The sequence below is a fragment of the Ammodytes marinus genome, assembly GCF_949987685.1.
Source record: "Ammodytes marinus genome assembly, chromosome: 6".
In the NCBI taxonomy this organism is placed as follows: Eukaryota; Metazoa; Chordata; class Actinopteri; order Uranoscopiformes; family Ammodytidae; genus Ammodytes; species Ammodytes marinus.
In genome coordinates this window covers 6943153-6960102 of record NC_137235.1, presented here as the reverse complement: position 1 = coordinate 6960102, position 16950 = coordinate 6943153, and the positions used below count along the sequence as shown (strand labels likewise).

General features: G+C 42.6%; 1 protein-coding gene across 1 annotated transcript in view; it reads right to left on the bottom strand.

Annotated features, from left to right (window-relative positions):
- The window catches only part of tll1 (tolloid-like 1), a gene marked incomplete at both ends in the record, with an annotated part of 38819 nt that extends 30130 nt beyond the window's left edge, over positions 1-8689 (bottom strand). The window contains one exon of the mRNA XM_080029901.1: positions 8509-8689. Within this exon, the coding sequence (XP_079886027.1) occupies positions 8509-8689 (181 nt within the window). The remainder of the gene's footprint in view (positions 1-8508) is intronic.
- Between the last annotated feature and the right edge of the window lie 8261 nt (positions 8690-16950).

Here is a 16950-nt window from a genome sequence, read left to right as displayed (position 1 = left end):
CACACACACACACACACACACACACACACACACACACACACACACGGTATGGTGTAACCTCCTAATCACATTACTGACAGTGAGATTCCTCTCCTGCAGGTCATGGGTTTGGCCAGACATTGTGACGCGACATGATCGCGGCTCCATCAAACCAGCAGGGTGTCCTGGGTCTGCAGGAGCCAGGCAGGCAACAGGCTCTTACATGAACACATGTACAATGAAAGATATACAATGATAGAGATATAATGTTTCTTTTGTACATTGTCCCTGTTTAAATAAAGTTACATTACATTACAGTATATAACGGAAAAACCATGTCAGTTGATATTTTCTCTGTGAAGATGGTGAACAGTCTGGCTCCGGTGCTACTGCATGACTTTGATTATTACAGGACTTATTTATTTGAGGTTTGATTATAACATTTATTTTACTGTCGATATGAGTAATGAATTTCATGAAGAGATTACGGTGAACAAATCCGGTTAAGACATGCAATCTGACACAGCTAGAGATATTCAAGCAGTTTCAAACAGCGAGAAAGAGCTCCAAAAGTTTGTTAAAGCAGCTACAATCTATGTCTATTATAAAAAAAAATTCATGGCAATGTGAAAATAATGTGAAAGGGGATCGCTAGTAGTAGTGATGACCATACATGTATTGATCACCTGAATGTGGAGCTATATTCTCAACTCATTGTTCAGCTGTCTTATCAACAACTTTATTGTTATGGTTAACTCTTAACACTGTCATACTGTTGATATTTCCCTCTTGAGTTAATTGCATGCTACCTCCTGCACAATCTGCCCACTTTTGCATATTGGTCTGAAAAGATGGGCTACACACAACACACAGTTCTACATTCAACTTTTAAGGACCAACAGATCATGCTGTAGGAAGCTAATAGTTGGAAATCTTAAAAGCCTGGCAAAATGAGAGGCACTTTTGGAAACAGAAATATTATGGCCAACAGTGTTTAAAAGTATGCTTTATAGTGACAAAAAACTAGCCATTGTTTAGTTTTCGTACCTCAACTTTACGTACATCTGTGGAAATACTCAGGCGAGAAGTCATGCTATCTAGAAGTTCTAAGTAAAAAGCAACTGGACTTGCTTTAGGTTTTCATTATGGTTGTTGTATGAAGGCCCATCAAGGGAAGGCTGTTCCTGCACTAGCTAGCTTTTAACCTTGAGGACGTAGCCAAGAGTGCAGCACAAGGATGCTACATCTGTGTCCAAGTTGGTTTGACGTTTTACATAAACGGGAGCACAAACAATTTTTTGCTGCTATAAATACTGCCAGGAAAAGCTAGGTGACATAAAAGCAGGCAGACATTTAATAATTGAGCAATGCACGGCAGGTGGGACTTAGTGACGGTGGTGCTGACTCATGGCTTGTTCTGCGTGTCCGGAACAATGACGCTCCAACACAAACAGTGGAGCTTCAGCCCGGCCAATGAGTTTGTGCTGAGGCGGGAATCCTCAAGAAGACTTCGGAAGCTCAGTGGCAGGAGCACTCTGCCCGGGAAAATCCTGTTTAATATAATATGAGTGAGACCGCTCGTCCTCTCGCTCACACACATACTCATACACACACACACACACACACACACACACACACACACACACTCTCATACACACACACACACACATTGCTCCAGTTTCCTTCCTACCGAGGAATGGGGGAAGGGGTGAACAGTAGCTGCAGCTCACTGTCACGACATGGTGGGCTTCACTCTCGGACTGAAAAACTAAAAAAGAGCATGTACAGTATGCATGGGTATGGGCATTAGGCACACGCACACGTTCCAAAAAATCTGCAGACACTAAAAAAACATGTGAATTCAGGAATATTGGTTATTTGGCTTTTCTGTTTTACAACTGCCTAAAAAGACAATCCACATTATCATCAGTAATGTATGAACCCTATAGTGTAGAAACTGAATTGGCTTTTGGACCTATCAAGTTGTGTTCTGACTCAATTTCAAGCGAGGCAGTGTAAACATATAATCACTTAAAAAAAGATGTCGACAAAAACAGACATGATTCATTCTTGGCTGCTACGATAAAGGCAAAATGTACTAGTGGAAACTGAGAAATGATTCACGATTTCACTCATCTTCGATTGCGGTCTTAACTTCATAAATGTCCCAGGAGGAAAAAAAAACACAATTTTAGGAGAAAAGGAAACTGAAGGGACTGAAGTTCCTGGTAAGTTTCTGTAAGTCACAGAGACTTGAGGTTTTTTATGGATCTAAAGCAGTGGTGTCAAACATACGGCCCGCGGGCCGGATGCGGCCCGCGAGATGATTTAATCCGGCCCGCGATTTGTAGAGCACACATTTATGAGCATTTCAAAAAAAAAAGTAAGTCTCTAGCCCATTCCTGTGAGGAGATATGAATTTTTAAAGAAATAACCAAAATGCTCACTCCAGCCGCTAGGGGGCAGCCTAAATAAAAAAAAAGCACATTTTAGCAACGTGGGAAATGGTAAATGGCAATCTTGCTTCACCGCTATTAATGTTTCCTCCAGTGCTTTATGGCAAAGTAAAAACCAAAAAAATAAAAAATAAATAAAACAATTTTTATTTTTAGTGCTGAACAATTAATGTACTAGCAAGCGCGATGTGTCCGCGGCTCTGCACGTGCGAAACGAGCAGGAGCATGCTAGTGTAGGCCTACAAGATTTATTTCCTAATTTTTTTTTTTTTTTTTTTTTTTTTTTAAGTTTTAAATTGGGAAAAACGAATTCCAAAACAACCAATAACCTCTGTATTTAAAAATAAATCAAAACAGTAGAAGTTGCACTTTTATTAAATTTTATTTTGTACTGTCTGCATGTTTGCACAAAATGTGTCCCTGTACATATAGTAAACAAAATTGGACAACTGTAACGTCAGTGCCTGTTGTATTTGTGTATTCAAATAAACAGTTGTTTATTTCATTAGTGCGTATTGGCATCTTTGAGCAAAATACCCCCCAAATTTTTGCTGCGGCGCTGCGCGCCGCACCTCCTATTCCCATGGCCAGCAGCAACCTTTACTAAGACATTTCCTGGGGGGCACAGAGATCCCTTGTGATCCGTATTAATGTAGGTTACAAATGTAGACTGAGTGATAAAGCATATTACTGAAAAACAAAGCTAGAGATTTGGAGTTGATGTACGTTATTTTGCCATTATTGTACTGGTCCGGCCCACTTGAGATCAGAGAGGCTGTATGTGGCCCTCGAACCAAAATGAGTTTGACACCCCTGATCTAAAGGGTTGCTGCTAGTAACAGAAAACCTGACTCTGGATCTGTCTGTCCGTATGTCTAATATACTGGAGTGGTTCCAAGTGTAATTGCCAACAGTTCTAATCACATGTTGCACCATCATTTTAAGGCAAGACAGAGATTGTAAACTGGGAAGTGCAGGGGAAACTAAATGTTCTTCTGTTTCATCACTGCTGTTAACAGTGTTCTCGCTATTCTGGTCAGATATCAGTCAGTCTTCATTTTCTGGACATTAAAGGCAGAGTCAGCGATTCTGGAGAGCACTTGATGTCAAAATCAGTGAATATCTCCCCACGGTTGCTTCACTGATTTTGACAAAAAAAGTCATTTTGACGACAAGTGTTCATAAAAAATCGCTATTTTACAACACACTTTTACACAGTTTGCACAAAGCAAAGAAAATGAAACAAAGAAACAACCAAAGGCATCATCAATGCATTCATCAAGCTATGATGAACCAACATGACAGTGACTTTTGAACTTATTCAAAACTTTGTTTCCTTTGATGTTAGTACAGCGATGTCATGCATAGCATTGGCACGGTAGCTCTACTCAATCCACTAAGGTTTTACAGTCGACTTTTATCTGAACATCAGAGCGAGCGTCAGTCAACATAAAGCACTTGATGTGGGCAGCAGGGTGGAGATCGTCCCTCAAGTGGAAGGTCTTGGTCTACGCTGCGCATGGAAACGGTGATGTAACTACTCCTGTTACTTGAAAGCACATGAAGTCAACACTAAATCACCAGCAGCCCTTTAACCTGACTCTGCCCTCCGATCCCCGCAAGGAAACAGACAATGTACTAAGTCCTCAATCCAAGTTGGATGGAAAAACGGGTATGAAGGTATTGCAGTAAATCTGCATCATTGCTGCACCTTCTAGATAGTCTCGGATTTTGCTAGAAGAAGAAGACAGCAAAACCACTATGTTGCACCTTGATTTTAAAATGTTCTTTAAAATCCTCATTCTTATCAAACAACCATTGTTGCATTCTTATTGTAAATCCTGTGCTGCAGCATCAAAGATGTCCGCCCATGAGAAAATGTTCATTATGCATGTTGTGCTATTCTGATGCACACTCCTACGTATACGCCACTATTGTATTTGAAGAAGAGAACAGGCAGTCTGTCTCAGGGGTCACTCCTAAAGAAATGACCCGCAGCTTCACTCGGACATGGGGGTTTGTTTAGCTTTCACTCTGCTTGTGTGAGCATTTTATGAGAACCGTGATTTGGAAGGAAGCATGAATGACTCTTGAGTGAGCGTAAAGGAGCTTGTGCGAGTCCGTGCGAGAGAGTGTGTGTGTGTGTGTGTGTGTGTGTGTGTGTGTGTGTGTGTGTGTGTGTGTGTGTGTGTGTGTGTGTGTGTGTGTGTGTGTGTGTGTGTGTGTGTGCGTGCGCGCGTGTGTGTCATCTCCAGCTGAGTAGCAGGATGCAGACAACCAGGAAGAGATAAGCGCGGGTGAATGGAGGGAGCTCTGCATGTGTGTGTGTCAGGTGTGTGCGTCTGTGTGCGTGTGTGTGTGCTCGCGTGGGGAAATCACTTCACAAAGGCCTGGAAGTGTGTGTTCTCCTGTCTACCAGCGCGGGACTCGGAGGAGATAAGCAGACAGCCAAATATTCCCCTTGTGTTTTCCCAGCAAAAACAGGAGGCGGAATACCAACCACTCAGACCGATGCCACAGGGTCAGGCATGGAATGAGCCGCGCTTCCACTTTCTTACAAGCTGCACACACACACACACACACACACACACACACACACACACACACACACACACACACAGTCATCAAGTCTTAACACACTGACAACAAAATGGGTCCACACTTGGGGTGCAACGATTAACTGCCTTCATTATCTAATAATCTGCCCAAATGTCTTTCAATTTAAGGATGGATGGACATAATGTTTGCAAATGATGTACTGTATGTGAAAAACTCATATTGGTGTGTGTGTTTGTGTGTGCGTGTGTGTGTGTGTGTGTGTGTGTGTGTGTGTGTGTGTGTGTGTGTGTGTGTGTGTGTGTGTGTGTGTGTGTGTGTGTGTGTGTGTGTGTGTGTGTGTGTGTGTGTGTGTGTGTGTGTGTGTTTTGGTTGACTGGGGACGATTTTTGAGTGGTTGTGTAAATGGAAACTGAGATTAAAATGGCATATTCATACTTGTGTTACAGTAATTGTATGTATTTACTGAACTGCGGTGAAGGGCAGCTGTTGCTACAGGCAGAGTGGTCGTCCACTGATCACAATACTGGCGGTTTAATCCCCAACGCCTGCCACATACACAATACACTGAACCCCAAATTGCTCCTTATGGATAGCTTGCATCCTGTGTAATAGATAATCCCATCGGCTTCACACATATGAATGAAAGCATGATTGAGAGGCAAAAGCACAAAGCACTATATACTTGTAAGTGCAGTTCCATTCAAATTAACTATTGTGCATCTACAGTTTTTGTGAATGGATTGATGGAAAAAGTTAAAACATAAATACCGGTAGTTCCAAAAATGCATGTACATGTGTTCCTTTTTTGTCCGACCAACAGTATAGAACCCAAATGTATTCATTATACAATGAAATAAAACATGGAAATGAGCAAATCCTCACACAATAAAATCCCAAGTCTAAGTAAGGATGCAAACAGATGTAGATTTGATCTGGTTTTAACTGCCATGAAGAAACATCCACTCGATTTGAACATTTTTCAATTTAAAGCAACATATCCAAAGCTATCCTGAGGCATATGACTCCATTAATGTACAGAGACAGGAGCAAACTGGAGAGTGTTCAAATCCAAGCATGTGCGTGCTGTTATGTAGCCACAGAAAATGTCCATAATGTCCCTTGGTCGGTTGTTGAAACAAGGACTGCACTCTAGCAGTGAATGTGCATGAATAATTTCACTTGCATTTAATCTGAACCCGACATGCACAATATGTACCATGTAAATGGGATGTCGCGCATGTTGCCGCCTTCTTTTCTGTTCCCTCTCTTTCCCAAGTGAACTGTCGACTATCTCATAAAGAAAACCTTAAAAATAAGATGGATAATGTTAAAGATTTGGTAAAACCTGCACCTTGAAAATGGGATAGCACTACTCGCGTGTGTATATTTGCTGTGAGAAATCTATGAATACATTCTTTATGTACACTGATATTTCGAGCAAATAAAAACATTGCCCGGGTTTTCTCACCCTGTTTTTTTAACCTACAAGAGTCGCTCAGTTACTCCAACATGTGTAGACTGACTGTCTCTCTGTAACCTTGCCAGGTTCCATCCAAACACACACACACACACACACACACACACACACACACACACACACACACACACACTCACACACACACACACACACTCACACTCTTGCACACACACGCTCACACTCGCACACAAGGTAAGATCTTAGCATGACTTAAAAGACACCACAGTTATGGGATTGCTGTATCAACATAACATCACACACAGAGATCAGTGTATCATGCACATGAAAACACACACACACACACACACACCCTTTGGCCAGTGTCCAGGGTCGTCAGGTTTGTGTATTTGGTATGTGAGGAATGTGTGTTGGTCAGCACGTGGATGTCAGCGTTTTGGGTGGAGGTCTTTATTAGTTTAATCTGTGATCACACACAACATTAGGGGCCATTAAAACGACAAATATGAACATGTTTGTGTGTACACAAACACATCTCCACGCAAGACAGGTCGTGAACCAAAACAACAAGGTCGTGCTTACTGGTCCTACAACAGTGTGACATCTCTTTTGCACCTTTGCACTAAACAGAAGGCAAACAGAAGAGGTGAGGAGGTTACCCCACCTGCTGCTAAATAGGAATGATGCTGGTACGGATGTAGTAATAGTAATCTGGTCATTAAGCTTGACTACATATCCTGGATAGAGCGGTGACCATAAAAAGAGTGTTTTCCGTATTTTAAAAGAAAATTTACATAATTCTGTGTGCACCTAAACACACAAACAATATCTACAATATGAAGGCAGAATTAGGGCTGACAATGAAGCCAATCAAACTATGTCTGTAGCCGTTAATACCGAACACTGAATTGAAAATTGGGATTGAATGTATGTTTTGTCTAGTGCAGTTATTCATTGTATAGACATTTCCAACATTTTGGAAATCACAGCACTTAAGTGTGATTCAATTCGAGTCTACTTTATTTTTCAAACTATGGTATGAAATGTTGTGAGGGGGGTCATAATCTTTACAGAACATTTTAGAATACCTAGTCTAATGAAGACTGAACTACGTAGATGGACTGGACAGATGCAACTATGTAGTAAAGATATCAATCTTAATTTATTACAGGGGCTGCATTTCTTAAGTGAATCTCCAGGCTCTGTCGGAAAGATGAGTTCATTTGGGTGGAGTTCACAAGGACACCAGGCAGCAATAAATAAACTTCTAATACTCAGAAAAAACTTTAAATCAGTGACAACACAATGGACAGATTCATTTATGATTAATCTGTATCGATGTCCCTCCTTTTCCTATATACACAAACATCAGTATGTTTTATGAGACCGAACATGGTTTACTGTTGTTCCACAGCAGCTCCCAGACACTATCATTAAATGTCCAACAAAATGTTTATCACCGTGTGTGTGTGTGTGTGTGTGTGTGTGTGTGTGTGTGTGTGTGTGTGTGTGTGTGTGTGTGTGTGTGTGTGTGTGTGTGAAATGAGAGGAATAAAGAGGGCGCATCGGCGCCTGTTTTGGTAAAGTTGGGTCCAGCTGTTTCTCATCTTTGTAAATGGTTGATTTCACATCTGGACGCACGCGCAAACAGACACATACATAGATGCGCATGTACAGCCAGCCTGCCCAAATGCACCAACGTTTTGGGCACAATCACGACTAAAATGTTGCCCACAGGTGATGCACGCTCGGGCTGTGTGCGCGCGCCTCTCGGGCTTAGCGGAACCTTTACCGGGCTGCACGTGTCATCCACCCGCGGGATCATCGCTGACCCTGACCTGTCATTTATGAAGTGTGCAGAAAAAAGGGGCATCTGGAATAGCATGCACAGACAGACACACACAAACACACGCACGCACGCACGCACACACGCACACACACACACACACACACACACACGTGCCAACTCGGAGCCAGCCGGGCTCAATGGAAGGATCAACGCGAACAGACGCGCAAAAACACTTAATTTCAACAATATATCTTGATTAAAAACTAAACCAGAGTGAATGCAGGACTCACCAGCTTTGCATGGGTCCTTGTAGTCAATGGTCTCCGCTCTGTCCTCCTCATAATAATCATAGTCTGGCTCTTCGTAGTCGAAACAGTTACAAATAGTCACTTTTCCCCAGAAAGTCAAGCCGGCGAGCACCAGCGTGATCCAGCGCATCTTAGCGGCAAGTGCCGAGGGCACTCGGTCCATCTGAAGACTGAAACTAAACGAATGAAAGGCCTCTCTGCACGTCTCCTCTGCTGTTAGGAGATGGTCAAGCCACTCTCCAAAGAAAGCATCGGTGGCAGGAATTTAACGGGTCATTGTGAAGCTCGCTCTCCTGTCTTGACAGTCTGGTATGGATACTGTAGGCTGCTGCTCTGAGTTACTGTGCCCGGCTCCCCTCCATGGTTACAGTACACTGAGGTCTCTGGCCGTCCGTCCCGGTGTGTGTCAGTCAGCAAAGTGTCCGCTGTCCTCCGCTGTGGCTTCGCAGGTGAGGTTGCTATGGAGGAAAATACAAGAGATGAAAGCGGTGAGTGGATCAGCACTGGATGATCTTTGAGCGCAAAGACGCGCGGCGGTGTGTCTTCTGCTGCTCACACAAGACACATCCGCCTCCTATATTTCCAACCAGCACTGTTTGTCTCACACTCTCTCGCGCAGTGCAATCAATCTCTCTCTCTCTCTCTCTCTCTCTCTCTCTCTCTCTCTCTCTCTCTCTCTCTCTCTCTCTCTCTCTCTCTCTCTCTCTCTCTCTCTAGTGTCCGGTAGTTGTAGCCTACTCTCTCTCAACCCCAATCAGCGCACCGCCTACACTCACTCACTCTCTCTCTCACTCTCTCTACCTCTCTCTCTCACACACACACGCGCGCGCGCGCACACACACACAGGCAAATACCTGCACTGTTCGATTCAAATGATGCAGAACCAAAACTTTCTTTGTCCACTTTTGTCTCCATTCACAAAGCATTTTCTGCTTTTCATGTGCTCTCTCTCACTCTCTCTCTCTCTCTCTCTCTCTCTCTCTCTCTCTCTCTCTCACACACACACACACACACACACACACACACGCACACACACACACACACTAGGCAGAAAAGGACGCCTTTGGATAACTCACTGTTATAGCCTAGTGTGACTGCGCCCTAAATTAATTCAGGGGCTCCTTTCCTTTGCTCGTTTTACGCGTTGACAGTGGAGGAAGCGCGCGCTGGTTATTGGACCTTTTACTCACACAGATCCCTAAAATATACAGTGAGCGTATAGAGTAAAACACCGGTAGCCGTAAAAGTAACACGGCGGCTACACAATCAGCCCTTAGGCTCGGTGTAGAATGGGTGTTATCTGGTCATTATGAAGCAGGTGCCAAGTAGGTGACAGCCAAACCATAAATGCCCAGAGGTGGAGGGCTATAGGTTGCCTTTATGATCGTGACAAGTCTCCCCTGATAGGCTACTTCCTCTTCTCACAGAAAGAGATACAATGAAAAAAAGAATCTTAAGGCAGCTCAATTACCATTCAAAACAATGAAAGGTTAATAAAGCCTTGTGCGTAAAAACACCTCAGGCCTGAGCACGCTGAACACATCTAGATCGCCTAGATCTGAGACATACTGTAGGTGGGAAAACTGGATCTACTTTACATATCCCACTGTTGGGTGTCAAATAAATAAGTAGGCCTTATTACATAGGCCTACGCACATAACATTAAGCTAACGTTTTAATTTTAGTATATTTATTTAGTCAATCTAGCAAAGTTAGGGATTTTTTCTGTCCAACTGTGCCAAATAATAAAGTTTACCATCAAGAAAATAGGATAGATAGATGGATGGATGGATGGATGGATGGATGGATGGATGGATGGATGGATGGATGGATGGATGGATGGATGGATGGATAGATAGATAGATAGATAGATAGATAGATAGATAGATAGATAGATAGATAGATAGATAGATAGATAGATAGATAGATAGATAGATAGATAGATAGATAGATAGATAGATAGATAGATAGATAGATAGATAGATAGATAGATAGATAGATAGATAGATAGATAGATAGATAGAGCTGGAGAGCTACATTAGTCTGTCATCCAGCTATGATATCTTCTCTTAATCTGTCATAAACACTAACCTTGCCAGCAGCAGGTCATGCAGTCCATAACAGATGACATAAATGAGTTCATGTGGGTTCATGACACTCCACTGCATCACTGGCAACCACTACCACAAGCAGCACCATGAAAGAACCTATACATAGGTTACTCTGCGCGTTAGGGGCCTATTCCAACGTCGCTTTTAAAATTGAGAAAATAACATTAACCGCCGAGTAAATTTGAACGAATTCTAAAAGTTGTCAACAAACCAACCATAATCTCCCAGGTGAAAGCTAAAAGCACAGACACGGCAGACACGAGCCATGCAGTAAAAATAAAACAGCAGCAGTTGTTGACAGACAAGCGGTGCAGCCTGTCAACACCTTGCCAAGGTAAATCCTCCCTGAGACGAGTTCACCACACAGCTTACCTGCTGCGTTTACCTGCCCGGGGCGCGTCCGTTTGCTGCGGCGTCACGAAGCCCCCCATCGTGCATCCCGGGTTTCTGCAACAGGGGGTAGTCTCTCTCTCCTTCTCTCTCTCTCTCTCTCTCTCTCTCTCAGGGGGCCTCCGGTGTCACTCCGTACCGGCAGTTCTGAACGTGCCCGTCTCCCCCCATTTATTACCGGGAGATTACCAGAGCGCTGTCTCTGCTGCTCCCAACTAATCCCTCACCCTCGGGGAGAGGTGGCGCAGCGCTGACGTCACTCTATCAATCCAGCCGCAAGCTGTCCACTACGGCCGCCCGGGGCATGGACGAAAATCCCCAGGAGGCAGTGCGCGCACACGCACACAAACACACACGCACACACACACACACACATCACACAGGCAGGCCTACACTCCTGATTTTTTGTGCCAATAATAGGTGACAACTTTAGCATTGATATTATAAGGCAAAGGAGCTGATTGTTAAAGGAGGGAGCTTCACCAATTGTTATTAATAATAAGACAGTTTAAATTGTTTCTTTGGGGAAAAAAACTGGGATTTTATATAACATTGAATTGGTCAGAAAATGTGTAGAATAGCAGTGGCTCTGTAAAGGCTGTGAGTTGAGCTAAATGCCAACACCAACATGCTAACAAGCTGATGTCCAGCAGATATGTTTAGCCTAAATGTAATGTTTACCATCGTAATTTAGCATGTCAATATTTGCTTCTATCAGTCAGAACACAAAGCTGATGGGTAGTTTTGCAGGTGTATGGTAAAAATGATTGGACAAAAAAGAGAGTCAATGATGGCGTTACTGTAATACTGACTTCTGTCTGTTTTGTTATTGGTGACCAAACCATTAACTCTTGTACAGAATGTTTGCTACCAAAACAACTTTAGAAAGTAACAGACCCTAAAGATCTAAAAAAGTTATCCAAAGCTAAGTAAAACAAAGTTGGGGCACTGCATGTGAGAACCTCTATACAACATTGTGTGTGTGTGTGTGTGTGTGTGTGTGTGTGTGTGTGTGTGTGTGTGTGTGTGTGTGTGTGTGTGTGTGTGTGTGTGTGTGTGTGTGTGTGTGTGCGCGTGTGTGTGTGGTCTGAATCTCCCACCTTTGCAATTGCTAATTAACACAGGGGAAGGCATTGAGTGTATGCGTTTGGGTCTCTCCAACCACTTACTGTTCCTCTATGCGGTTGCCACCCAGCCTACCTATTCAGCAAAATGTTTCCTTCTTAAATAGGATCCAGCTATTGAGATTAATGCTGTGTGCAGGTATTTGCGTCCCTATTTAAAGCGCTTATTGATTAGAGCATCTCTGAAACTCTGTGAAAGTACCTAGGCAGCATTTTTCACCCAACACGCTGACCACCACCACCACCACCACCACCACCAACCGTCCCTGAAATCTTGTGCGTACACACACACACACACACACACACACACACACACACACACACACACACACACACACACACACACACACACATACACAAGCACACACTTTTGTGAGGAACCCTCAATCTGAGCAGCAGCCCCTTGAGACTCCCCCAAGTGCTGTGGTCTGCAGGTATCGGAGTGCTATTATTAGCTTGTTTTTTTACTCAAACACACTTTCCAATCAATTGGATATGCAGTAGCTCAACTCCACAAGGTTTTCACTGTATATGCTAAAACTTCAAAAGGTGTATAATCTGTCTTTTGAATACCACACATTTTAATGAAATGTTTTGAAACAGAGGAAGATTGATAGCTGTGGTTATCTTAACTTTAGTCTGTGGGTTGCCAGTGGTGATCAAGTTGCACTGTAAAGAAAAAGTATTAAAACATCTATAAAAGCATGCTGCAGCATAATCCTCTTCTTCGCTTTCCATCCAAATGTGAACTATGTTCTTAACATGTTTCCCCTTTGTCAATATATCTTTAAACCTACCAGTGAGGCAGGCAGAGCCCTGGAGCATCAATGTCCCAAATATTCATAGTTTTTGCCAAAATACAGAAAAAAACAGATACAATTTAAGACTTAAAATGTGCACTAATACATGTTTTCATTTTAGTGATGGATTAAGAACATACGTAAATGCTCCACTATGTTCAAAACAAGGTTGATGTGAGTGGCAATAGTTTTACACTACAAGTAACCCCTTTCACATAAAATGATGTCTTTTAAGAGCCAGATATTTGTCTCAGGAGTTGATGGAGACCAAAGCTGAGCTACAAAGAGAAAACATTTCAGACTTACTGTATGTTCACCGGGTGGCACAAATCCAAATTTATGTTGCTCCCTGTCTGATTTATAAGGAAATTGAGCTGGTTTAGCCATTTTTGCTAAATGCCATGATGAAAAAAGTTTCTGGATGGTGTGTGAGCCCACGGTAACAACAGTGTTGTGTGCTAAAACACATCCAACCACACCCAGCATCACTGATGGGTGTGGTGCAACTGAAGTGGAACTTTAACGACAGTCGTCAGTGAACCTACAGGGTGACAGTGGTTGATGGTCAACATTGTATTAGGGGCTTTTTAAAAGGTCCTCAAAAAGCATTGTGGGATAGACGGTGACATAAACAAGGAGGAGTTCAACGTTTAATTTGAACTTAAACTTAAAGGGGACATATCATGAAAACTATTTCAGTGTTTTTGCAGTGTTTTTGTTGAGTGTGATGCAAATTTTGGCAGTTCATTAGCATATCACACCCCTCCCCCATAGGTATCCCCCTTTATTATACTATCTATGGTATCCCCCCCTTAAACTCCAGAGGTAACTTGCCAAGGCAGGCAGTGAACAATCCCACATGGATCTGGCCAATCAGGGCAGATTGGATTTTTTGGAGGGGGGGGGCGATTGCTAAAATGGAGCATTTCAGGGCAGTGTGATGACAATGTTTTCTCTTTTGACCATTAACCAGGAAAACTGCTTCTATTAGACACCAAAAATACACTTTTTACTAGCACAAAATGTCCCATTTGATGCACATGTGCCTGAAGTTCAACTTTTAATTCTGTTGTGAATTAACGAAAAACAGACAAAGAAAAAGCAATGCTGTTTGGGTCCAGAAAATCTTGTCTTCGACGTGTGTCGATAAATATCAGGAAGAGGACCAAGATATGTTTAGTTTTTGTGATCCCTCATTCATATACGCCTGTGAGACAATCTAAAACAAAGCCCTGCTTGGCTCAAATGTTTTTTGTGTTCAGAATAAAGCTTTTAAGAAGTCACACCTTCACTGTGATGAGCGAGAAGTGGCGTAAACAATGTCTGGTGATTGTTCACTTCCACTCTGACTTTACTGTAAGTTAACTGCTGGAACCCATCTGTACTCAGTGCACTGAAGCCCCATCTTGCAGAGGGAAAACTGAAACACGTGTTTTTGTGTTGTTGCCATGTTCCTAACGTCCGTCCTTACTTCTTATCTTGTGTTTGTTTTTAATGCCGCTGTGTTACTGCGCCAAGGAAAATTCTCCACAAGCAGCAAACTAAGACAGAAGAAGGGCAGAAGTGATAAGAGTACCAAAGGTAAGAAAATAAGAAAATATTATGTTTTCTCCCAGGCCTGCTGACTCTGATAATGTCTTAAGTGTTTTATGAAATTCCTCCTGAGGGAGCAAAGGGGTGGCCACACACATCCATCACCTTGTGGCAAAAATGTCACAGGAAGACAGTGTGCTGAAACCATAGCACAGTACAACAGAGGATCATAATGCTCAGATATTGTTTAGTAGCTCCAAAAATGTCTAAGCTTTATTCATTTTATTTCTTACATTTGATGATTGCCAAAGAAATACAAAAAAGGTATTACAGTAAGGCAAAAAAAACTTAAGGGAAGGTTTTAAAACTTCCCTTAAATGACTTGATTTTCGTGAATCAAGTAATAGATTGATACCTCAACTAAACTCATGTAGATAAACGTTTTGTTTAATCTTTAATAGTAAAGAGCGAGCGCACACACAAACACACACACACACACACACACACACACACACACACACACACACACATACACACACACACACACACACACACACAAACACACAAATACACTTATGGGCCCTTGTATGAGCTATGTGGCGTAGTGTTTCCTTATGTAAACAGAAAAAGAGCGGAGGGAAGACGAGGTACAGAGAGGAAATCCTCTGTTTAAATGCCAAGCTGTGCGTGCCATTCTCTCTCTCCTGTTCTTATTTCCTCTTTTCTGCACCTCTCATGGCTCAGACTCTCCACCTTCATCTCTCCTCCGCTGCCTCTTGTGTGTGTGTGTGTGTGTGTGTGTGTGTGTGTGTGTGTGTGTGTGTGTGTGTGTGTGTGTGTGTGTGTGTGTGTGTGTGTGTGTTTAGTGCACATGGGCGTGACTGTGAAGGTGTGCACGTGCCAGCTTGCGGCTCACACTTTTGATCCTGGTCGTGCGCTTGTAAAGATGACACGGACCGCTTTTTGTCTCTGTGCCATCAGAGTGAACCAGCAGGGGAGAAGAAATATGAACGCAGGATGCATGTCGGAGTAATAAAAAAAAAAAAAAAAATCTGCAGCTGTAAAAGCTGGGAAACAGAAATGAATCCTGGAAATGGGGGACAGTGAAGATAGAACAAAGGCTTTCCCAGATTCCATTATAAAGCAGAATGACCTCTTGATAAACACCTGTTTGTAAAATGATGAAGCACTCGTCCAGGATCATTGACTTAATTTCACATATTCAGGTTCAATTTTGGACAACACTCTTTATTTATTTATTTATTTATTTATTTTAGAATGTTTAAAGGAATAGTTCAACATTTTATGGAAATATGCTATTTACTTTCCAAGAGTAAGATACAAAACTAACTGACCCCACTTTCATATATACAGTATGTGCTGGTACCCAGACGGTGCTTGGAGGTGATAGCCTATAGCTTAGTATTGAAGACAAGGGGAAAGAGTTACATTGGATATGTCTTAAGTTCAGCAATTACCCCCTTCACCCGGATCTAAAGCTTACTTATTATTAACATGATTCAGCTTGTTGTGAGGATGGCAGTTGGATAAAAGAGCAACAATTCTGAGTTAGATTGGTGAATTGGGACCCGATAAGCCTTTGGCTTCTCCTGCTTCCCTTCGGACGATAACACAAAGTAATATGTATGAATATGCAATGAGAAAATGATGTATTATGTGTAATTGTCCGGAAGAATAATAATAAAAAAAAATTGAACAGTGAAAGAGAGGAAGGAAGTGTACTGAGTGAGCAATAACTAAATCCTCCTTTTCACATCGCCAATGCCAAAGATGCTGTGTGTGTGTGTGTGTGTGTGTGTGTGTGTGTGTGTGTGTGTGTGTGTGTGTGTGTGTGTGTGTGTGTGTGTGTGTGTGTGTGTGTGTGTGTGTGTGTGTGTGTGTGTGTGTGTGTGTGTGTGTAAATGTAAACAGTAGTCCCTTGCTGACACGGCACTTCTTCAGGAACTTGGGATCGTGTATGTGCGTGTGTAAGTGTGTGTGAGCCTTGGCCTCTGCTCCCTGCAGATATGCTTCCTTTCAGAGAGAAATAAGTAGCGGAGCATGCATGTGTGTGTGTGTGTGTGTGTGTGTGTGTGTGTGTGTGTGTGTGTGTGTTGGGCGGGGGGAGTTGAATTTCTGAAGACTTTTCTGCCCCAACAAGCAACTTCAGTACACTGTAAAAATGCCTACGTCTTCCTCCGGCTAGTACATTTTTCATGTGAAATCACCTCTTGTAAAGGATTCTTAAACTCACCAACTCACTCACTGTTTAGCAGATTCCTCCCAGGAGGGGGGATCTGTTTCACATCTCTCGACCTGAAAGAAAGGTGTCATCAGCAACAGCCTGGACCCTACAGTGCGTTCAGGTTTACAGATACAAAGAGACAAACTCTGAAGGGGCTTCTTCCACAAGGAACATTTAGTCCATTTAAATCAAACACTGGTGCGGTTCGGTTTGGCAGTTGT